This window comes from Salmo trutta, chromosome 23, assembly GCF_901001165.1.
Source record: "Salmo trutta chromosome 23, fSalTru1.1, whole genome shotgun sequence".
Taxonomy (NCBI): domain Eukaryota; kingdom Metazoa; phylum Chordata; class Actinopteri; order Salmoniformes; family Salmonidae; genus Salmo; species Salmo trutta.
This window is the reverse complement of record NC_042979.1, coordinates 13,497,093-13,521,224: the sequence shown is the minus strand read 5'-3', so window position 1 is coordinate 13,521,224 and position 24,132 is coordinate 13,497,093. Positions and strand designations below refer to the sequence as shown.

Genomic DNA, 24,132 nt, shown 5'->3' with positions numbered 1-24,132 from the left:
ATCATCAGTCTACAGGATATAGAGGAGTGATGAGAAGACACACCCCTGGGGTGAGCCTGTTGATGATGACAGCTCCCCTGACAGGCATCCATTCACCCTCACGCTCTGGGTTCTGTTGGTTAGAAAGTCGAGGATCCAACCCACAACATGAGAGTCTACACCAAAAGCATTAGTGAGTTGGTTCACTAACAGATGGGGTTGAATGGTGTTAAAAGCAGATGAGAAATCAACAAAAAAAAACTTGCCATGAGTTTTTTTTGCTACCCTAGATGTTTGCACGGAAGGTCAGTTAGGGTGACAGTAGCATCCTGTACACCCCGCTTAGCCTTATATGTAAACTGAAACAGATCAAGAAGGTGCTGTGTCTTGTCCAGAAGCGCTTTCTTAATCAGTTTCTCAAAGGACGTAATGACCAAGGAAGTCAAGGAGACTGGTCTGTAGTCATTAAAAACCTTTGGGTGGTTGTTCTTGGCGACTGGGATCACAGTAGACTGTTTCCATAGATTTGGCACCCTCTGCTGGCTGAGCGACTTATTAAAGACGTAATTAAAGATAGGGCCTAGTTTCTCTGCACAGGAGGTGAGCAGGCGGCTACCTATATTGTCTGGTCCCGGGTAAAACTCCTGTGCCATTTGATTGTCAGAATTAAAGCCATCTAGTGACACCCTTTTTAAAAAACTTTTATCCCCACAATAGTTTTCATACCATCCCAGGCCGAGACTAAATTGTTACCAAGATCTCTTTTGTGTCCTTGTACATCTGTTTAGCTCTCCTGATTTCACCTCTTTCTGCAGCCTATTTAAGTCAGTAAGGTTTCCATCTTAACATTTATCTTACTGTTTAACAGAACCCTGAGAGACTTGCTAACCCAGGGCTTAATATTGGGGTACGTAAACCTTCACAACCTTATCTGGGATGACTACATCTTCACAATATGAAACCCAGGAGCTAACAGCATCAGTGAGATCGTCAATATCAGCACGACTCTTTAAACATGTCCCAGTCAGTACACTCATTCAATACACCCCTGTAGGGTCAGGGAGGAATCTCAGTCCAGTTCTTAATCCGCTATGAAGCACTTTACCCCTCCACAGGGCTGTGTGATATACCAGGATAAGGGCCATGCAGTTGTGGTCAGCTGTGCCCATTTCAGGGGTAGGGGGGATTTATACTCTCCCTTAAAAGAACCGTAACACAAGACCAGGATCTTGTGATTTCTGGTGGGCATGTGACGTACTGATGAAAGTTCCTCTAAGTTTTTGACAATGTACGGTGGTTAAAGTCCCCAAGGATGATGTTCGGGGCATCTGGAAATGTAGTTTGTAATTTCTGTGTCATCTGGAGTATTAACTATGCGGCATCACTCTCATTTGCCTTCGGGTGGATGCAAACCACGGTGAGGAATATTTAAGGAAATTCCTTGGGCAGATGGTGGTCGCGCAATGACACGTATATCCTTCGTGCATAGTTTTTCCCTAAACAGTAGGCTACAGTTTTGTACCAGCGCTCATTCACATAAAGACACTCCCCCACCCAGTGTCTTACCAGTAACCTCGGGCCTCTCGGTCCAAGCGTATAGGTGCTCCAAACCAGTCAATCACCAACTCACAGTCCAAGTCCATATTCTTAAACCATGTCTCTGTAAGAGACAGAATACAGGAATTTCTGAATTCATGTTGGAAACGAACATGGGCTTGCAGTTCATCAGTTTTACGAAGAGACTGGGCATTTTCTAGAATGATAAAAGGCAGGAGAATGCGTGACAGAGATTGGCGCTTTGTCCTTTCCCGGACTCCACTCTTCCCCCGCTTTCTCATCTTGCTGTGTAGCCCGCCAGCAGCCCGCTGGTAGAATCCCATTGACCATTATTATAATCAAATGCATCAAGGTTTGGGTAGATTAGATCCAAGGGAGGATTGGCATTCTGGGGATAATTCCATTGGAGGAGAACACTTCCTGCTGTACTGGATCCATTGATTATGAATGGGGAAGTTCTTGCAAACTTTGTGCCAGGTGAAACACCGTCCACTATAAAAACAACGCTGCTAACGCCATGTTCCCGAAAGGAAAAAGAGGAAGAGTTCAACACTGCTCTTTCTATTTCATTGATCTACTAGATCATTGTATTCCGTGATTTAAAACAGATGATCTAAAACTGGTCAAATACAAAATAACAAACACAGACAGAGAAACACTTTGCAGCTGGTCGCTGCAAGAGCATGCACACCATGAGAGTACAACCTGAGTTGAATGGAAACTAGTTTAGATGGGCAGTGAGGTCTGTGTGTGTTTGTCATGTTTGGCTAAGGTAAGGGTGACCACCCTCACCACAGCATAAACACTATGACTGAAGGAGCAATGCTAGAACTGTATATGAGGAAGTTGAAGGTTTTTGAGAAGGTTAATTACATAAATGCACTTTGATGTTGATTAAGCTCAAAGCAAATTCAAGTTTCATTCTAGATCTCTCACCAAGGCTGTATGAATTTTTTTTAAATGCTGTAATTCCTACTTTATCATTCAAATTAACACCAAAATAATACACGTGTTGTATTTTAATGTTATCCCAATAAAAAGAGGTCACATCATTTACATTATTCCTCGCTACAATAACATCCCAAAAAAGGAATGAAAATATTTTATTTTACAGTACAAACATACAGTATATGGATATATGGATATTCAAATACAAAGACAGCTAACATGCGTAGCTAACATTCATATATGGGGGGATAACATTGTTCCCATTTCTAACAGTCAACAAATGCTTGTCTGCGAAGGTTTCATTCTTTGTAAAAGTCGGATGCACAATTCACTTGAAAGAACAATCTTCAATATCAGGAGGGTGTTGCCATAGCTCAAGTACATTTGCAGTATGCTATACTGTATACCAGTACCAGTATGCTAGGCTGGTCAGTTAAACATAGCAACGGCAATACGTACTTTGTTTCTATTGGTCAGTAACTTGTTAATGCACATGGAAATCTAACCTTTGATTCCAAATTGATGGCAGTGGCAGCACAACAATTATGGTGTGCATGATGGTATAGATAGAAGACGCATGCTCTTGGTTTTCCTTGTGCAAATTTGTTTAGCTCATTCCACCCAGTGCCATACAGTATAATAGGAGATGAATTCCATGCACTTTAATCATAGCGCTACATGATTGGCTATTGCTTTATTGCGATATTATTACTGATTTATTGCTTTGCTATTGAATTGATTATTGATTGATAGCATTTAGTGCATTGTTTATATTCTTGCATAAAAAAAGTATGTTGTGACAGATACAGGTTGTCATCAAAACTGCATGCTAAATTCATAACATACCAACTGTTAATCTGTGTATATTTGCATAGTTACTCATTCATATTTTCAATGCAGTCCATTTGTAAAAACATAACAGTGTCAGAAGCTACTAGACAGTAGAAGCTTAAACCTTCCCCTGATCAAAAGCTCATAGCAACTCAAAACCAAACCATAAACAGAGGTTTCTAATAGTTTGTCAGTGTACTTAGTCAGTGACGTGCAGTCAGGGAAGGCCCCGTTTACCCTGTGATAATGTAATAAAAAAAGCTGTTATGAAAAGCCAAATTAAAAAACGAAATTGTATAAAACATTTTCATTCTTTTTTTGTTCATGTTTTTTCTCAGTGAATCTGGTGTTTTTTATGCAAAACCTCAGGAAAGGCGCTAGGGTATTCATGCCTTCCTTTCCAGCCATTCAAATCGTTGACACTGCAGTCGTTCCTGACTCCAGTCACTGTTAATAGACAGTGACTGAGCCAATTTCATATTTTATGCATGCGTATTGCCTAAACATGTTGTGTGGGTATTGCCTGGGGTAAACTGTGCATATTTGGGCATGTCTACATAATTTGACGCTCGCACAGCTTGAACTGAACAAAGCTAGCTAGCTAGCAAAAATAACCTGACAAATTGACACTATACTGCACCTCAAACAATTTTCGAAGTTGAAATAATGTAACACACTGTTTAGAGTGTTCAAAGAGTGGAATGTCAACTAAAATTAAAGTTAAGACCATACAGAGGCAGCATACAGGATCTCTACAAGACGTGGCATGACAGGTAACCGCCATCTGTCAGGCAGGCAAAAAGTGAGTACTGGGCTGTCCAATTGTCTGAAACATCATTACCAATTAAGACTTTTTACCCCGACTTTTACACATCTTGGACATTTGCTTTATCTTTGTGGACGTAATGGGAATGGGAATTACTTTTTGAGTCAGTGTGAAAATGGAACCGAAGGAGGCCTTGGAGATGTGTATCCTACACGACCGTTTGAATGCATTTTTCAGTAATTTCGATTGTTGATATGAAAATTTTGTTAGAACCTTATTTATTATATACGTGTGTGTGTGTAATAATATTTCACATGATAATATTATTATGTGTGTGTGTGTGTTTGCGCGAGAAGCGCATTGGAAGAATTGTAAATCCATTGTGAAAGGCTATGGAGTTAGTGTTGCAAATTATTCAGATGAAATGTGTCCATATATTGGTCTTTTAGTGCCACCTACCAGTTGTAACTGTGGATGCTAGATTGGTCTATTGCTGAGTTGAGCAGTGCATCATTTTGTCAGATGATATGAAATATGCCGCAATCGCATCTTGGCTACATAGGTATTTAGATTTGTGACTCATTTCAGGGAACTAGGCGTATGTTGTGTGTCACTACTTCACTACTTCAAAATGTGTTTTTGGGCAGAAATGCCTTCTGGGACATGTGAACTTTCATGTGCCTTAATAACAAACTTGTATGCAATCTGTAAATACGAATACAATTGTTAAATTACGAGCTTAGTTGGTTTAGCCACGGAAAAAGACAGGAACCTTCCCGCTAGCTAGGATTGGCTGAGATAATGGATGGACTGGACATGGCGAGAGATGAGTTCAGATTGTTCTGCCATGTAGCACGCTTCCGTCTATAACATAAGCTGCTCAGTATGTGTAGGTAATCCTTTCTAACGCAGCTTTTTTAAAAGATATCACGAAGAACTACAAAAGTGTTGCTAATGCGCTCCACTTTCTGGAGGTCCACGTTTTGAAATCAGTGGAATGTCCGGTGAAAGCAGAGTATGATAGCAAAGGAGATGGAGAAAATTCTGCCGTTTGATAGCAAATATGCGGAGGGAGTCAAAAATAGAACACACAGAAGGCTGTTGTATAAAACACCAGTCTCCGGATTACATCTTCAAACTAAGAGAAACTATGGCATCCGTGAGAGGGAGAAGCATTCATCCATGTACACGGGTAAGAGAGTCTAAATAGCTACATTTTCAGAAATGAACTGTTTCTAATTTTGTCAGAAAGTAATTTTCATTGCAAGTTAAAGCGTACTGTTAGCTAGCTAGCTAACGTTAGCTGGCTCGCTAGCTTACGTTACATGTATGATCTGTGTAGTAATATTATTTGTATCTAAGAGCCATTTGCATTGCTAGTTATAGCCTAATGTTAGCTAGCTAATATTGAACCCAGTTGGCTAGTTTTTAGCTACCAGCAGATTCATGCAGGGTAGTAACGTTATGAGTTGGAATTATGGTTTATTGTTTAACTAGCTAGCTACATGTCTAAACAAAAAACTCCACTATGCAAGTAATCATTTCACTGTACCGTTTACACCTTCTGTATCCTGTGCATGTGACAAGTAAACTTTGATTTTATTTGATAAACTGTGTGTTTACCAGAGACGGTAAGGTGAAGAACAAAATGACCTGCACCAAAGTCAAATTAGGATATAACATTAGGCCAATGAGACAGTGTTCAAGTTCTAAAATTCTCCAGTAGAATGCCCTGCTTTTATTTTGTCACACTCACAACCTTAAGCTATTTTCTGTAATTAGCTCACCATTAACTTGTAAATAATGATCTTGTTGTGAGTTTATTTTCCTGTAATAAAGAATATAAATTAGTTAAAGTAAAGACATTGTCAGCAATATGATATGGTCATTATTTGAACTGGCTAGCCAGCTAACTCAACTGGCTAGCTGGCTAACAAGCAAGAAACGAACCACAACATTGTTTAGAAAGTTGGTTTTAGTTGTCTGGTTTGCTAGATTGACATATACTAAATACATTTTTAAACGGATGGATTTATTGGTGTTAAAATACACCAGTTATGCTATTTTGGACCACCAGGCTGCTGATGTCATACAGCCTGTCAGTTTTGTGTTTATACTTTTCATAACAACAACGACAAGTTTGATGTCGGACGACAATAGAATGTCCATGATATCACTGCGACAACTGTCTACAGACATGTTGCTAGACGTAGTGTAAACCAGCCTTAAGTCTTGAAAGCTTTGGTTGTTTAGTACACTACTGTACTCACTCTGCTTAGCACATGGCCTCACATGTGAATCCTTAAAGAGATGGGTGGGGCTAAGGCTTAAGAGGGTGTGAACGATTCTGAATTGGTGTAGACAAAGATGAGTTCTCCAGTAGGTGTACCAAAACATTCAAGGGACATTTTCTCAAAAGTGGGGTTATAAGTTTATCAACTTTCTAAGCAGAATTCCTTTCCCATTGTTCCTCAACTGTAGTGTATGATATACCATTTTCTACCTCTTTGAGTCTCTACTTTTATCCAATGTAAAAAACACCAATTCAATTTTTGATACATAAGACCGAATCGAGCCGGTTGGTCACATTTGGTGAACATTGTTGTCAATTTTGGTCAATAGCCTGTGTCACTCTGGTTGTTGGAGCTATCTGTTGCATGGTGAACTTGGGCTTCATGAAGGTTTATTTGTGAGTAAATCTGGCTTTGATAACAGCCAGTGCTTGCCCAGACACCAACCACACGTCACTGCTTAAAGTGTGCTCTAACTGGCCACTAAATTAAATACCATAAAAGAGTGCTGGTGCTGCATAGTAATAAAAAAGGTGGAAGATCCTCACTTGCACAGGTTCGTCGTGTCCATATTCAAAAAGCGAATGTTCATTCTTGTCTCGATCTCAATATCTTTCAGTATCTGAAAATAAATAGATTTACTACCAGTATATTACATAGTTACTAAACTCTGATGATGCCTTCAACTATGTGTACTCTAATAACAAGACATCAATTGTGCTGCTATTGGCAAACAGCAAACAGCAGAGGGATGGGGCTGGAGAAATGTAACCACTTTACAATTCTAAGACAGCGCAATGGATGCAAGGACAGACCATCCATCATATCAAAATTATAGTTTTAACCATATTTTGAAGCTATACAGTGTTTGTTTGCAAAACCATTGAAAAAGAAAACCTAAAGCTAGACACAAAATAATGTTTTATTACAAACCTTTAGGAAATGTTCAAAAGTGATCCCCTCGTAAAACTCATCTGGTTCCTGAGAATGAAGAATGAGATTATTGAATATCATTTAAAAAAAACTAATTACAGGTTCCAGGTCTAAACACTCAGAGTGAGGAATATAATGTTTATAAAGCAGCCGTACCATGTGACCCATGGAGATACTGGCTACCTCCAGCATGGCAGCGTCTGCTATGCCTTTAGCCGTTTCCTTCCCCAGGGCTCCACTCCGAGACAGCAGCTCCTCCACTACCTACAGTACATACAGAGGCAAGGCAGTCATGGTAACAACAGTGATAGGCAGATAGAGTATTTTTTGTATTTCAAAAGATAGGCCAAGGCAGTGGCTTACATGTCGGTACTCCTCCAGAGTGATTGTTCCATCATTGTCTGTGTCATGCATGTTAAACAGGACTGGGGGAAAAAAATAAGAAAGTGTTAAACTCTTTTCTGTTGGTCTGTCTTTACAAATATTTCCTTAACAAAGGTCTGCAAGTGTCACGAGGCATCACTGTAACGCATTTGCTGAGTAATGCTGTATATTATGGTATATATTTGTTATTGTTTGTTTATTTATCTTTTGCAGAAACAGCAGCTACTCTTCCTGGGGTCCACAAAAAACACAAAACATGACAAGTAACAAAACACTGATACACTGTCTGGAGGAAAAATGTATAGTCTGGAGGGACAGCCTTGAATTGTACATCTTGTCTCATACAATCATTGGTTCCTGTAGGTGCTGGGTAGAGATATGAGGGGGAGACTGTCATGACCCCCCCCCCCCCCAGCCCTTTTGGCAGAACGCCCAGAATATGTTCTATAAGTTAAGATATGAGATGGTGCCAGACACACGCAGGAACAAACCCTATGAACCATGCCTATGTAGCTTGTCTGTGTAAGCAGTATATAAGAGAAGTAACGGGACTGCCCTGGGCAGAGCTCACTTCAGACCGGTACTTTATGCATCTAAGTTTGACTATGACCTCTCCAGCTTGCTGACAATAAATAGTGATTCATTTAAAATTGACTTCGAGTGTCCCTGTGTTGAATTTCGATGAAAATTTGATCAGTGATTGCACCTGTGGAGCATCCCAGTGAAGGTCTGCAAGGGAGACATAGTGAGAAAGCGTAAGTGAATTTCCCGTCTGACCAAAGACAACGTGGACCAGCCCAGACCAGACCTTTACTGAGAGCTGCCCGGGAGAAGATACCTGATCTGTGAACCTCTGAGGGACATGTCATCTGAATTTTAGTAAGTCCATTTAAATGAATTTGTATAATTAAAAATAAAATAAAACTAAACATAAAATGTTACCACTAGTTTTGAGGCTAGAACTAGTCTTAAGAGAAGACTAGAGTGAGGGCAAGTAACGGTACTATGGTAAAGCCCCGCTGACAGCTGTCTGTAGGCATTTATAAGAGAAGTGTCTACGTGGTCTGCAGCCACTACTAATAGCATGAGGTGTTATTGAGCATGAGGTGTAATTTGTTTATGTATAGGAAGTAGCGGCAAGAAAAATATTGAAGATACATATGGTGCATAGGAAGTAACAACGAGAATCATTCAAGATGCAAATGGAGTAATATGGGAGATTACCGAGTGTGTTTGGGAATAGCACTAAGTGAATGTGAATGTGAGAGTTGTGCGAGTGTGGAAAGGACGTGTTAAGCTGATTGAAATTTGAATAATAAGAGAAATTATTAGTGTTAAGAGAAGAGAAAATGTGGCTAATAAGTGGTAAGGATTTACATTTGGGATTATAAGAAGGTTGAAATTTGGATAGTAAGAGGTGTATGTGAAGAGATGAAAGGAGAGAGTACTCTTCCTGAATATGCTGTTAAATAGAATGCTAGTGTAAATTTCAACTTAAATGTTATGTCACATGCGCCGAATACAACAGTGTAAAGCTTACTTACAAGCCCTAAACCAACAATGCAGTTTTGAGACAAAAAGTGTTAAGAAAGTATTTACTAAAATAAAGTGAAGTAAATAAAAAATTAATTAATAAGAAAAATAACAAATAATTAATGAGCAAAAAGAAAATAACAGTAGCGAGGCTATATACAGGGGGTACCGGTACAGAGTCAATGTGTGGGGGCACCAGTTAGTCGTGGTAATTGAGGTAATATGCACATGTATGTAGAGGTAAAGTGACTATGCATGGATAACAAACAGCATAAAAATGGGGTTGGGGGCAATGTAAATAGTCCAGGTAGCCATTTGATTAGCTGTTCAGGAGTATTATAGCTTGAGGGTAGAAGCTGTTAAGAAGTCTTTTGGACCTAGACTTGGCCCTCTGGTACTGCTTAAGTACGTTTTGAGGATCTAAAGACCCATGCCACATCTTTTCAGTCTCCTGAGGGGGAATAGGCATTGTCATGCTCTCTTCACGACTGTCTTGGTGTGCTTGGACCATGATAGTTTGATGGTGATGTGGACACCAAGGAACTTGAAGCTCTCAACCTAGTCCACTACAGCCCCGTCGATGAGAATGGGGGCATGTTTGGTCCTCTTTTTTCTGTAGTCCACAATCATCTCCTTTGTCTTGATCACGTTGAGGTAGGTCAGGTCTCTGACCTCCTTCCTATAGGCTGTCTCATCGTTGTCGGTGATCAGGCATACCACTGTTGTGTTGTCGGCAAACTTAATGATGGTGTTGGAGTCATGCTTGGCCATGCAGTCATGGGTGAAGAGAGAGTACAGGAGGGGACTGAGCACGCACCCCTGAGGGGCCCCCATGTTGAGGATCAGCGTGGTAGATGTGTTGTTACCTACCCTTACCATCTGGGGGTGGCCCGTCAGCAAGTCCAGGATCCAGTTGCTAAGGAAGGTGTGTAGTCAATGAATGGCATTCTCATGTAGGTGTTCCTTTTGTCCAGGTGGGAAAGGGCAGTGTGGAGTGCAATAGAGATTGTATCATCTCTGGATCTGTTGGGGCGGTATGCAAATTGGAGTGGGTCTAGGGTTTCTGGGATGATGGTGTTGATGTGAGCCATGACCAGTTTTTCAAAGCCCTTCATGGCTACAGATGTGAGTGTTACAGGTCGGAAGTGATTTAGGCAAGTTACCTTGGTGTTCCTGGGCACAGGGACTATGGTGGTCTGCTTGAAACATGTTGGTATTACAGACTCGGTCAGGGACCGGTAGAAAATGTCAGTGAAGACACTTGCCAGTTGGTCAGCGCATGCTCAGAGTACACGTCCTGGCCTTGTGAATGTTGACCTGCTTAAAGGTATTACTCACATCGGCTACGGAGAGCATGATCACACAGTTGTCCAGAACAGTTGGGCAAGTTGCTGCAGGGGGTGCAGAGCTATTGGCCGGGGTAGGGGCAGCCAGGTGGAAAGCATGGCCAGCCGTAGAAAAATGCTTATTGAAATGATCGATTATCGTAGATTTATTGGTGGTGACAGTGTTTCCTAGTCTAAGTGCAGTGGGCAGCTGGGTGGAGGTGCTCTTATTCTCCATGGACTTTACAGTGTCCCAAAAGTTTTTGGAATTAGTGCTACAGGATGCAAATTTATTTTTGAAAAAGCTAACCTTAGCTTTCCTAACTGACTGTGTATATTGGTTCCTGACTTCGCTGAAAAGTTGCATATCGCGGGGGCTATTCGATGCCAATGCAGAACGCCACAGGATGTTTTTGTGCTGGTCAAGGGCAGTCAAGTTTGGGGTGAACCAGGGGCTATATCTGTTCTTAGTTCTACATTTTTTGAATGGGGCATGTTTATTTAAGATGGTGAGGAGAGCATTTTTAAAAAGCAACCAGGCATCCTCTACCGATGGAATGAGGTCAATATCCTTCCAGGATACCCGGGTCAGGTCGATTAGAAAGGCCTGCTCGCTGAAGTGTTTTAGGGAGCATTTGACAGTGATGAGGGGTGGTCGTTTGATTGTAGAACCATTACGGACGCAGGCAATGAGGCAGTGATCGCTGAGATCCTGGTTGAAGACAGCAGAGGTGTATTTAGAGGGCAAGTTGGTCAGGATGATATCTAAGAGGGTGCCTATGGTTACGGATTTAGAGTTGTTGATAGGTTCCTTGATAATTTGTGTGAGAATGAGGGCATCTAGCTTAGATTGTAAGACGGCCGGGGTGTTAAGCATATCCCAGTTTAGGTCACCTAACAGTACAAACTCTGAAGATAGATGGGGGGCAATCAATTCACCTATGGTGTCCAGGGCACAGCTGGGGGCTGAGGGGGGTCTATAACAAGCGGCAACAGTGAGAGACTTGTTTCTAGAAAGGTGAATTTTTAAAAGTAGAAGCTCAAATCTTTTCTCTGCAGTAGATTGCAACCCCGCCCCCTTTGGCAGTTCTATCTTGAAGGAAAATGTTGTAGTTGGGGATGGAAATGTCAGGATTTTTGGCCGTCTTCCTAAGCCATGATTCAGACATGGCTAGGACATCCGGGTTGACGGAGTGTGCTAAAGCAGTGAATAAAACAAACATAGGGAGTAGGCTTCTAATGTTAACATGCATGAAACCAAGGCTTTTACGGTTACAGAAGTCAACAAATGAGAGCGCCTGGGGAATGGGAGTGGTGCTGGGGGCTGCAGGGCCTAGGTTAACCTCTACATCACCAGAGGAACAGAGGAGGAGTAGGATAAGGGTACGGCTAAAGGCTATAAGAACTGGTCGTCTAGTGCGTTCGGAACAGAGAGTAAAAGGAGCAGATTTCTGGGTGTGGAAGAATAGATTCAAGGCATAATGTACAGACAAGGGTATGGAAAGATGTGAGTACAGTGGAGGTAAACCTAGGCATTGAGTGACGATGAGAGAGGTTTTGTCTCTAGAGGCATCAGTTAAGCCAGGTGAGGTCACCGCATGTGTGGGGGGTGGAACAAAAGGCATATTAGGCAGGGCTGGGGGCTCTACAGTGAAATAAGACAATAATCACTGACATTAGGGAGAGGCATGTGTAGCCAAGTGATCATAGGGTCCAATGAGTAGCAATAGGTGAGTCAGGGCGCCGTTTAGTAGTCGCTACTACGCAAAGCGAGCTGGAGACAAGGTGATTCAGACAGCTAGCGGGCCGGCGATGTCACAACGGAAGAGCCTGTTGAAACCACCTCGGACGATTACATCGGCAGACCAGTCGTGATGGATCTAGGGATGACCAAATTTGGGAGATCTCTAGAAACGTAGAGAAAATTGGCAATGCTACTCAAAATGCCCCGGAACAATTGAATGGGGAACTAAAAGAATTGCGTAAATTGGCTCTGAAAAACAGAGAGGCTCTTGACTATCTTTTGGCAGGTCAAGGGGGTGTCACGTTCTGACCTGTAAAGGTGTTATTTGTTAGTGTTTAGTTTGGTCAGGACGTGGCAGGGGGTATTTGTTTTATGTGGTTCAGGGTGGTTGTGTGTATGTGTCCATGTAGAGAGGGGTATTTGATTTATTAGTCCAGGGATTTGGTTATTGTTCTATGTTAGTTTATTTCTATGTTCTGTCTAGTCATTTGTATTTCTATGTTTAGTTAATTGGTGTTGGGGCCTTCAGTTGGAGGCAGCTGTCTATTGTTGCCTCTGATTGAAGGTCCTATAATTAGGGGTGTGTTTCTATTGTGGATTGTGGGTAGTTGTATTCTGTTTTGTGTTCTTCACCTGACAGAACTGTTAGTGTCGTTTTCTGTTAATTGTATACGTGTTTCATTTTGTTTCACCTTCTTCAGTATTAAAAAGAAGATGAGTATACACTTCCCTGTTGCGTCTTGGTCCTCCACACACGACAATCGTTACAGAACTACCCACCACAACCGGACCAAGCAACAGAAGAGGGAGCAGCCAAGGAAGAGGGGGGACTACAGGGAATCGTGGTCATGGGAGGAAATCCTGGCGGGAGAAGGTCCGTGGCGAAGGAACGGTGAGGACCGGGAGAAGTACGTTGGGACGAGGCTAGCAAGGAAGCCTGAGAGGCAGCCCCAATAAAAAAATGGGGGGGGCACATGGGGTGAGTGGCTGGGCAAAGGATGCCCCTGAAGCCAACACCTCGTGCTTATTATGGGGAGCACATGGAGTGGAGAGCACCGAAGTACAAAAAGGTACGCAAGATCTCGCCCATGCGCACGCACAGTCCGGTGCGTGTGATCTCAGCCCCAAGCAAAGGCCGTGCTAGAGTGGGCATCCAGCCTGGAAGGAGGATGCCAGCCCAATAGGTCTGGCCATCGGTACGCCTCCGAAGTCCAGGCTACAGGACACCTCCTCTACGCACGGCGACCATCAGGCCCCTGCATAGCCCAGTCCGCCCTGTACCAGCACCCCGAATGTACAGGGCTACTACTGCCATCCAGCCAGGACGGGTTGTGCAGGAGGTGAGCTCGAGACTTGCAGTACTCACCCAAGGCCCGGTGTATCCTACTCCTGCTCCTCGTAGAAGCCCACAGGTGCGTGTCTCCAGTCTGGCTCCTCCAAAGCCAGCACCAGGCTTCCCGAGCGGCAGCTCAGTCCAGCTCGACTTATCCCTGCTCCCCGCACAAGCCTACAGGTGCGTGTCTCTAGTCTGACTCCCCCGAAGCTAGCACCAGGCTCCCAGTGCGGCAGCCCAGCCCAACTCGTCCTACTGTTGCCCCTAGCACTAGCCCTGAGGTACGTGGGCCTAGTCCGGCGTCCCCTACGCCAGCCCCATGTACCAGTTAATTGGTGTTGGGGCCTTCAGTTGGAGGCAGCTGTCTATCGTTGCCTCTGATTGAAGGTCCTATAATTAGGGGTGTGTTTGTATTGTGGGTAGTTGTATTCTGTTTTGTGTTCTTCACCTGACAGAACTGTTAGTGTCGTTTTCTGTTAATTGTATACGTGTTTCACCTTCAGTATTAAAAAGATGAGTACACACTTCCCTGTTGCGTCTTGGTCCTCCACACACTACAATCGTTACAGGGGGCACTCGTCCAATCATTTGCGATGAATGTTGTACTTTTGTCCCAGATCACTCTTCTGATATGACTGATCACACTGAATACATATAATTCCCCACAACCAGAGTGGTAGCTTGCAACATGGTTGGAATCCCTGTTTGGAAGTTGAGGATCCCAAATTGCAAAAAAGTTTGCATAATTGTGTTATTAACATGTTGTTTATTTTTGATAAATTCACTCCTGTTAATAAAAGTATAACCTTTATTATGATGATAGTATGACCATACTAATTGGATTGTATAACCCAGAATGAAGGGTTTGAAAGTGTCTATCATTACATCTTTAACAATTATTATCATAGAAGTGATAAAAGTAGGGAATGTGGAGGAAAAATGTATAGACTGGGGAGACGGCCTTAAATTGTACATATTGTTTCACTCAATCATTGGTTCCTATAGGTGCTGGGTAGAGATAAGAGGGGGAGACAGTCATGACCCTCTCTTCAGACCTTTTGGCAGAACGCCCAGCTTGCTGACAATAAAGAGTGATTCATTTAATATTGATTTTGAGTGTCCCTGTGTTGAATTTCCATGACAACTGATAGACAAGGAGAGTCACACAAATGTAAAATACAACGCTATACAAACAATACAACAAAATGATACCAACAATACAACTACAAAATAATATGCGCGTTTGAGTGTGTGTGTGTATGCCCTCACAGTCCCTGCTGTTCCATGAGAAGTTGCTGAATCCACTTTGTAAAGGTCACTTTAATATAGATCTGTGGTATCCCAGCAGAAAGTTTCCAATTATTGAGCACATTATTGATTCGAGTCACAGTGTGAGCCATAGTACACCTCAAATGTGTACAGTATCTTGTACAACCAATGTTTTCAATGGCATTGTAGTAAGTACACAAGCTAACAATAATGTTGGGTATCCATTTCAATGTAGTGTAACATTTGCCAGTGACACTGAACTGCAATACATCTATCTTAACACCACTCCATACAGTAACATTTTAATGATTGCACTCACAGCGGAGTTTTTCCCTCCTGATGCTCTCTCTCTGTTCCTCTGTCATGTCCAGTGCTGGAGGTCTGAAGTGGGACATGACCACCAGGAACTCCTCAAAGCTGATCTCATGGACAGTCCCCTCACCATTCTGATGGAAGTTTCTATAGAGGGATACGAGCGAGGAACATAAATACCTTCATTGTGTGGATATATATTTTCTGTATTGCTCATTAGAAAGTAACCATGTGTCATTCTAGAAACAACCCATAGGCACTACGTCCTAGGCACTTCACATAAATGTGAAAGAAATGGATACAGTATACAATATGGTAATAGCTCCAACTTGCATATTGATATCTTAGGTTGTATGACTGCCATATCGATTATACATATTCAATCCTTTCCGATCTACACAAATGCGAGTGGGTAGGGGCTAAAGGCTAGGGGTTGTTTCTGGACCAGGCTCACATTTGACTAATCCTGTGAGGTACCACCAAACCTACTGTCTAATGAAAATCATACTATGTAGGTTAAAGCTGGGGGCATACTGAGAGCAGTTAACCTTAAGTCTTGTTCTTGTTGAGGTACTTAACATAAACATGATAAACACCAACCTTTTGTCAAAGAAGGCCTCTATAATTTGGGTTCGGATCGGATTGCATGACAGGTCTGGAATTGTGTTGAGGTCATCTCGTCTACAAGTGAAAAGACAAGAAGATAATTAGGTTTGCAGCAGGAAGCTGGTCAATTATAATACCTGCTAAACAAAAGGCAAAACAAAACCTGTTAGGCTAGTTTATGCTAAAGAGATGGGAAGAACCACTTAATCAAAAATGCATTATGCCAGGATTACACCCATGTGTGTCTAAAAACACAAACGTAATAACATCAGAAGTTAAAAATAAAGTGTTAGGATGTGTATAAATGCCAAAAATGATTAAGGAGTACTACCTCAGCGTGTCTTCATTGTGGCTCAACTGCTTGAATCTTTTGTGCAGGATTCCAATCTGCTCGAAGGAAACTGAGGAACAAAAAAGGGACTGTCATGAGTCCAAGACAGAGAGGTACATCCTGCCAACCTACCACAGCAGGTTAGAGGCCTAGATGGATGGAGCGGAAATGATGTCCATCTTCAAGATGCATCTCCAATTAGCAAAATGCCAGGCAGCATATCAGTTACCACTGAATGGGCAGGAAACCATGACAAACTGCAGAGTAATGCTGTTAATGGAACACAATTGTTTTTTTAATCTCTGCAAATACAATTTATGTTTGTGTCCTGTTCTTATCTCTAATGTATCATTCAGGCTGCCTGATTTGACATCCTCAGGCTTAACACATTATACACACGGTGTAAGCAGAGAGCAGTGCTGAATGGTTATTCAGCATCTATGTTCAGTTGATGCCATCTTTCCTCATGTGAAAAGTGTATATTTGTATATTCAGATGTAAAAACTATTTCACTTTGCGTTCTCTCATTGTCATTGTCTATGTGAGTGCATAGAGTTTAGAGAAATACATTGTTTTTAAATGTATGTATCTAATGTAACTTAAATAAACTGTATATTACATGTAGTCTGAGAGAGAAAAAACTGTTCTGGCTGAACAACAGGGATAAGCTCAAAGTATTTAAATTCATTCAAACAAGGACTGATGTCTAACAATCTCCACAATATTTGAATTGAGAGTGAGTGAGTGAGTGATTGTGTGAGTGAGTGAGACAAAGTGAGTGAGTGAGTGTTTTTCAGTGTCTACAAACAATACATTCCTTGGGTTATTGTATGGGCAAACTAGTATGTGAAGAGCTAATATTGGATTACCAGTGGTATGTCGGAAACTCACTGAGGGTGGGGATTTCAGACAATGTTAGAGACAGAGAAAAAAAAACCTCTTTGTTCATGGCCTCATTGCTTGCATGTTTTTCTGAAGCCATAAACACAAAATCTAATCTATTATTCATGGTGGTTCAATCAAGCCTACAATGTAAACGTGTATAAGATACCCGGAGAAAAAAGTTACTACTCCACATGCAATTTGCAGTTTGAATATTTTATAGCCACTGCATGGAGATACAGTAGCTGGCCTACACTAGTGTCTTTCTATCATCATGTCAGAATACAGCCCTTAAATAAATATAGGAGATTCATCTGATCTAATACTTTTACCAAGTTTCATTTCTTTCATCTGACTTTAGTCACAAGGACATTCCATAGTTGCTCAAACAGTCTTCTCCTTGTTCTGCTTTTAATTTAGACATGGTAGTGTGATAGAATGAAATGTGCCTTAGTGCCATAATGAAAATAATAATACAGTATCATAATGTGTACCAGCAAGCAATATGCTAATCATTTAAAGGTATATGAATGTTGATAATACAATCTGTGTGCTCAGTGATGTCTGTTTGTGCTGTGTTTGATTGGTTATGCCTAAGAATTCCTATAGGGGGTTGGAGAGGCTATATTGACACGCCTGGTGCCAAAATTGATGATGACGTACACTGAGTGTACTAAACATTAGGAACACCTGTCTTTCCATGACAGACCGACCAAGTGAATCCAGGTTAAAGCTATGATCCCTTAGTGATGTCACCTGTTAAATCCACTTCAATCAGTGTAGATGAAGGGGAGGAGACAGGTTAAAGAAGGGTTTTTAAGCCTTGAAAGAGGGTGAATGGGCAAGAGAAAAGATTTAAGCCCCTTTGAACAGGGTATGGTAGTACAGTAGGTGCCAGGCACACCGGTTTGAGTGTGTCAATAACTACAATGCTGATGGGGTTTTCACGCTCAACAGTTTCCTGTGTGTATCAAAAATGGTCCACCACCCAAAGGTCATCCAGCCAACTGTGGGAAGCATTGGAATCAACATTGGCCAGCATCCCTGTGGAACGCTTTCAACACCTTTTCCGAATGTTTATTTACTCAAAGGATGTCGCTCAGCTGAGAGTCGAGTGGAGATGAATGGATTAATTTCAGTAGTCCTGATGAGCCCTTCCCTGATAGCTACACTGAACAAAAATATAAACGCAACATAAAGTGTTGGTCCCATGTTTCATGAGCTGAAATAAAAGATCCCAGAAATGTTCCATACGCACAAAAAACATATTTCTGTTTACATCCCTGTTAGTGAGCTGTTCTCCTTTGCCAAGATAATCCAGATGTGACACATTAAAAAGCTGATTAAACAGCATGATCATTACACAAAAATTACACTAAAATGTGCAGTTGTGTCACACAACACAATGTCACAGATGTATAAAGTTCTGAGGGAGCATGCAATTAGCATGCTGACTGCAGGCATGTCCACAAGAGCTGTTGCCAGATAATTTAATGTTAATATCTCTACCATAAGCCTCCAACACAGTTTTAGAGAATTTGGCAGTACATTCAACCAGCCTCACAACCACAGATCATGCATATCGCATTGTGTGGGCAAGTGGTTTGCTGATGAACAGAGTGCCCCATGGTGGTGGTTGGGTTATGGTATGGGCATGCATAAGCTATGGACACAGAGATACCGTGATGAGATCTTGAGACCCATTGTCGTGCCACCATCACCTCATGTTTCAGCATGATAATGCACAGCCCCATGTCACAAGGATCTGTACACAATTCCTGGAAGCTGAAAATGTCCCAGTTCTTCCATGGTCTGCATACTCACCAGACATGTCACCCATTGACTCTGAATCGATGTGTATGACAGTGTGTTCCAATTCCCGCCAATATCCAGCAACTTCGCACAGCCACTGAAGAGGAGTGGGACAACATTCCACAGGCCACAATCAACAGCCTGATCAACTCTATGCAAAGGAGATGTGGTGCGCTGCATGAGGCAAATTGTGGTCACACCAGATACTGACTGGTTGTCTAATCTATGCCCCTACCTTTTTTTAAGGTATCTGTGACCTATAGATGCATATCTGTATTCCCAGTCATGTGAAATCCATAGATTAGGGGAAAATTCATTTATTTCAATTGACTGATTTCCTCATATGTACTGTAACTCAATAAAATATTTGAAATTGTTCCATGTTGTGTTTATATTTTTGTTCAGTATAGTTTATGCTGGCAAGAACAGCAACATGGCACTAGTTAAAATAAAATTATGCTTATTTCAATGGGAGAAATAACGTGTAGTATTTGTCACCTTAACCTGCCAATTAGCTAACGTAACAACAAGCCGATGAGAATGACCAGTGCAACGGTGTATCAAGGTACTTGCCAACGTGAGTTGCTTCCCACCGGGCAACTGTATCACATGTCGCCGGCAGTAGCTAACGTGGCCAATTTGTCCATCCCACTTGATTTTATTTAGAATAGAATTGCAGACTACACAAAAAATCATTTGTAACCATCTCGAGGTCACCGTGATACAGTCTAACTACAATGTGGAGAGTTTGTGCTGCAAGCCGGCACCGCAACAACACGGGGCACAGTGTTCTTCACTTCCACTTGTCGAGAACTGCTGTCCGGCAGTAAAAAGAGGGAAGTAGCTAGATAGAGTAGCCAATATAAGGCCTGGATGACAGCTAAAGCACATTTATTGCAGTGATTTTCACTGAAAATGTACAACTATGGCATTAAAGTCTACATTTTAGTTAAAAAAACGGAAGAATTACGGAATGATTCTGAACACTCTCCCAAGTCCCAATTCTGGTAGCCAAGTTTTAAATTCTCGCTGAAGTTTCTAGCCACAAGCATAAACTAGCTAGCTGGGAAGGGCTCATCAAGACGACTGACTAAACCAAATCCGTTTGTCTCCCCGGCCCCTCTCAGTTGCACGACATACGTTATCAGTTTGGGCACAGGCGTGCCCATATAGCTTCTCCCATACGGGGCAGGGGGCACGGAGCTTCCCAGTTCATTCATTACACTGACGTGAAGCTGAAGTAACTTCTCTGTGTGATTCATTTCTATATTTCCCCCCTTTCAGGTATGAATTTGATTTAGAATATACACTGCTCAAAAAAATAAAGGGAACACTTAAAACAACACATCCTAGATCTGAATGAAATAAATAATCTTATTAAATACTTTTTTCTTTACATAGTTGAATGAGCTGACAACAAAATCACACAAAAATAATCAATGGAAATCCAATTTATCAACCCATGGAGGTCTGGATTTGGAGTCACACTCAAAATTAAAGTGGAAAACCACACTGCAGGCTGATCCAACTTTGATGTAATGTCCTTAAAACAAGTCAAAATGAGGCTCAGTAGTTTGTGTGGCCTCCATGTGCCTGTATGACCTCCCTACAACGCCTGGGCATGCTCCTGATGAGGTGGCGGATGGTCTCCTGAGGGATTTCCTCCCAGACCTGGACTAAAGCATCCGCCAACTCCTGGACAGTCTGTGGTGCAACATGGCGTTGGTGGATGGAGCGAGACATGATGTCCCAGATGTGCTCAATTGGATTCAGGTCTGGGGAACGGGCAGGCCAGTCCATAGCATCAATGCCTTCCTCTTGCAGGAACTGCTGACACACTCCAGCCACATGAGGTCTAGCATTGTCTTGCATTAGGAGGAACCCAGGGCCAACCGCACCAGCATATGGTCTCACAAGGGGTCTGAGGATCTCATCTCGGTACCTAATGGCAGTCAGGCTACCTCTGGCGAGCACATGGAGGGCTGTGCGACCCCCCAAAGAAATGCCACCCCACACCATGACTGACCCACTGCCAAACCGGTCATGCTGGAGGATGTTGCAGGCAGCAGAACGTTCTCCACGGCGTCTACAGACTCTGTAACGTCTGTCACGTGCTCAGTGTGAACCTGCTTTCATCTGTGAAGAGCACAGGGCGCCAGTGGCGAATTTGCCAATCTTGGTGTTCTCTGCAAATGCCAAACGTCCTGCACGGTGTTGGGCTGTAAGCACAACCCCCACCTGTGAACGTTGGGCCCTCATACCACCCTCATGGAGTCTGTTTCTGACCATTTGAGCAGACACATGCACATTTGTGGCCTGCTGGAGGTCATTTTGCAGGGCTCTGGCAGTGCTCCTCCTGCTCCTCCTTGCACAAAGGCGGAGGTAGCGGTCCTGCTGCTGGGTTGTTGCCCTCCTACGGCCTCCTCCACATCTCCTGATGTACTGGCCTGTCTCCTGGTAGCGCCTCCATGCTCTGGACACTACGCTGACAGACACAGCAAACCTTCTTGCCACAGCTCGCATTGATGTGCCATCCTGGATGAGCTGCACTACCTGAGCCACTTGTGTGGGTTGTAGACTCCGTCTCATGCTACCACTAGAGTGAAATCACCGCCAGCATTCAAAAGTGACCAAAACATCAGCCAGGAAGCATAGGAACTGAGAAGTGGTCTTTGGTCTCCACCTGCAGAACCACTCCTTTATTGGGGGTGTCTTGCTTATTGCCTATAATTTCCACCTGTTGTCTATTCCATTTGCACAACAGCATGTGAAATTTATTGTCAATCAGTGTTGCTTTCTAAGTGGACAGTTTGATTTCACAGAAGTGTGATTGACTTGGAGTTACATTGTGTTGTTTAAGTGTTCCCTTTATTTTTTTGAGCAGTATATTTCAAATCCAATCAAATAAAATGTTGTTTGTCACATGCTTTGTAGACAACAGGTGTAGAATAACAGTGAAACGCTTACTTACGGGTCCTTTTCCGACAATGCAGAGTTAAAGATAATTTTAAAAACAATTCAATAGAAATAGTGATGTGAGGAATAAATATACAGTGAATAACGAATACAAATAAGGAGTAAAAATAACATGGCTATATATAGAGGGTACATTGTTATTCTTCATGTCAGAATGTTACAGATGTTTACTGTGTGTTATTAATTAGCAAATGTATTTGAGTGACAATATAAATGTGCTATTTGGATGTTAAGAACCACTCGGAAATTTGCCATTAGCCCTTTTGCTAACTAGCTACCTTGGAGGCTAATCACGAGTTTCATGAGGTGTCTGCGTGATCAGAGCGTTCCCGGTGCAGCTGTGAGTGTGAGAGAGGGGGGGGGAGGCCATGCTGATCTCCTGTGTGTGTGTGTGTGTGTGTGTGTGTGTGTGTGTGTGTGTGTGTGTGTGTGTGTGTGTGTGTGTGTCTGTGTGTGTGTGTGTGTGTGTGTGTGTGTGTGTGTGTGTGTGTGTGTGTGTGTGTGTGTGTGTGTGTGTGTGTGTGTGTGTGTGTGTGTGTGTGTGTGTGTGTGTGTGTGTGTGTGTGTCAGTGAATGGGTGAGTGAGAGAACTTTTGGGATATGTGAAGATGAATTATGTTGTTATTGCAAAGTAGAGCACTAAGATGAATTTATACATGCTCATACATGTTGTCTTTGTTTATTGAAGTGAGTTTATATAGGGATAAGATTTGATAACAATGGTATAAAGATAGAAACGGCACAAGGATAGTTAATAGTGATAATTCATAAAGGGATGTGTCATGCATTTAAAAATGTTAAAAGGTTGATAATTGATAAATGTAGCATACTGGTTTACTGAACAATAGTAAAAGCTATGCAAATGTAAAGAATATATTCATTTGTGCACTTGAAAAACGTATATAAATTGTTGATGATTTTATGCAAAAGATTAATTACACTGATGGGAAGCTGAAGCAACCTCTGTGTGATTCATTTCTATACCCCCCCCCCCCCTCAGGGGTATAACAGTAGCTCTTCTCCTTGCAAGGCATCAGGGAAAACACTGCAATAGGCTACTTGTAAAGATTCTCATCCAGTAGTGCGTAGTGCTGTAGCCTACAGCGATCTATAACTCATGCTGTTTTGCTCGGTAAATAGCCCCCAGAACACCTACCACACAAGATGACGTTGTTATGGGGATCCTGTATTGTGGGGCGTTTCATTTCACAATAATGATACACTTTAGCGCAGGATTACATAAGCCTAGAAATATGATTCTTCTCAATAATTATAATCGTATCCTACAGGAAACAACGTAATACTCACAGCCGGTCTTCTCTGAGAGATCTCTGTATTCGGGTTCATCAGGTAACGACTGTAATGCGCCCATAACTCAGTAAACGTGCCAGCCGACCAATCCAGACGCATGAAAAAAACGATTGGTCTCGCTCAGGACAACGCAGGTAGGCTACTGAAATCGAAACGGTGTCAGTTCAGTGGAACAGATATTCTTTCATTATCATATCCCCAACAACAAATCATGTTACAGGTCGATATGTACTGTAGGCTGCAAGGTCCTAATGTAAATGCATTTCAAGCTGCCAGCCTCTGCTGAGCGCGCACTTCCGCAACTTGGCTATCCAACGACACAACACTTTCTTCAACAGTGCATTATTTAGGTTCCTGTGATCTAGTTCTCATACTACAGTCAGCAGTGTCCTACTTAGGCTACATTGTAGTACAGTACGACATTCAATGTTTAACGCTTTATTACATGAGCTGCATTCATATCACTTGCTCTGCAGTCCTCTGTAATGTAACCCAGTCATATAAAAGACCCTGCAATATTCCATATTTTTCCATATTCCGAACGTTTGTTGAAATTGACCAATGTTGTGCCTCTAAAGTCTACCTTGAAGCCAAACCTTCCTAAAACAAATATATTGCAGTTCTGTTTTCTTGGGGAGAAGACTGAACATTTCGTATTATTCTGTAAGTACATCTGAGACATTCCATTTAGTATGATATGTTATGTTTTGTGTAGTTACATAAGAAAAATGGTTAAGGCAAAAATGAAAGTAGGGTGGTTGGTCAGGGTGGATGGGTGGACATATTATGCGAATGTCTAGCAACTCAAATTTCGCGAGTTCGAATCTCATCACTGACAACTTTTTCATTTTAGCTAATTAGCTACTTTGCAACTACTAAGCATGTTAGCTAATCCTTCCCCTAACCCTTTTGGCTAACCCTTCCCCTAACCTTAACTGTAACCCCTAGCCTAGTTAACGTTAGCGAGCTAGCTAATGTTAGCCACCTAGCTAGAATTCGACATATACGA

At 42.2% G+C, this 24,132-nt stretch overlaps 1 protein-coding gene across 1 annotated transcript; it reads right to left on the bottom strand.

The window, feature by feature from the left end:
- Positions 1-6,206: 6,206 nt before the first annotated feature.
- Positions 6,207-23,447, bottom strand: tescb (tescalcin b). The gene is made up of 8 exons (XM_029709048.1): positions 23,121-23,447; positions 16,143-16,212; positions 15,806-15,886; positions 15,213-15,352; positions 7,669-7,730; positions 7,462-7,569; positions 7,306-7,353; positions 6,207-6,994 (listed from the first exon to the last, which is right to left on the bottom strand). Exons 1-8 carry the CDS (start codon positions 23,182-23,184, stop codon positions 6,917-6,919), a joined length of 651 nt encoding a protein of 216 aa, XP_029564908.1. The 5' UTR covers positions 23,185-23,447; the 3' UTR covers positions 6,207-6,916.
- Between the last annotated feature and the right edge of the window lie 685 nt (positions 23,448-24,132).

What these genes read in the sequence shown, in the direction of transcription:
- tescb (XM_029709048.1), bottom strand. Translation starts at nt 23,184, where the DNA reads ATGGGCGCATTACAGTCGTTACCTGATGAACCCGAATACAGAGATCTC. An exon ending in CAGGAGGGAAAAACTCCGCT is followed by an intron (nt 7,731 to 15,212) that starts GTGAGTGCAATC and finishes TTTTTCCCCCAG; the next exon opens with TCCTGTTTAACATGCATGAC. An exon ending in CTCTGGAGGAGTACCGACAT is followed by an intron (nt 7,570 to 7,668) that starts GTAAGCCACTGC and finishes TATGTACTGTAG; the next exon opens with GTAGTGGAGGAGCTGCTGTC.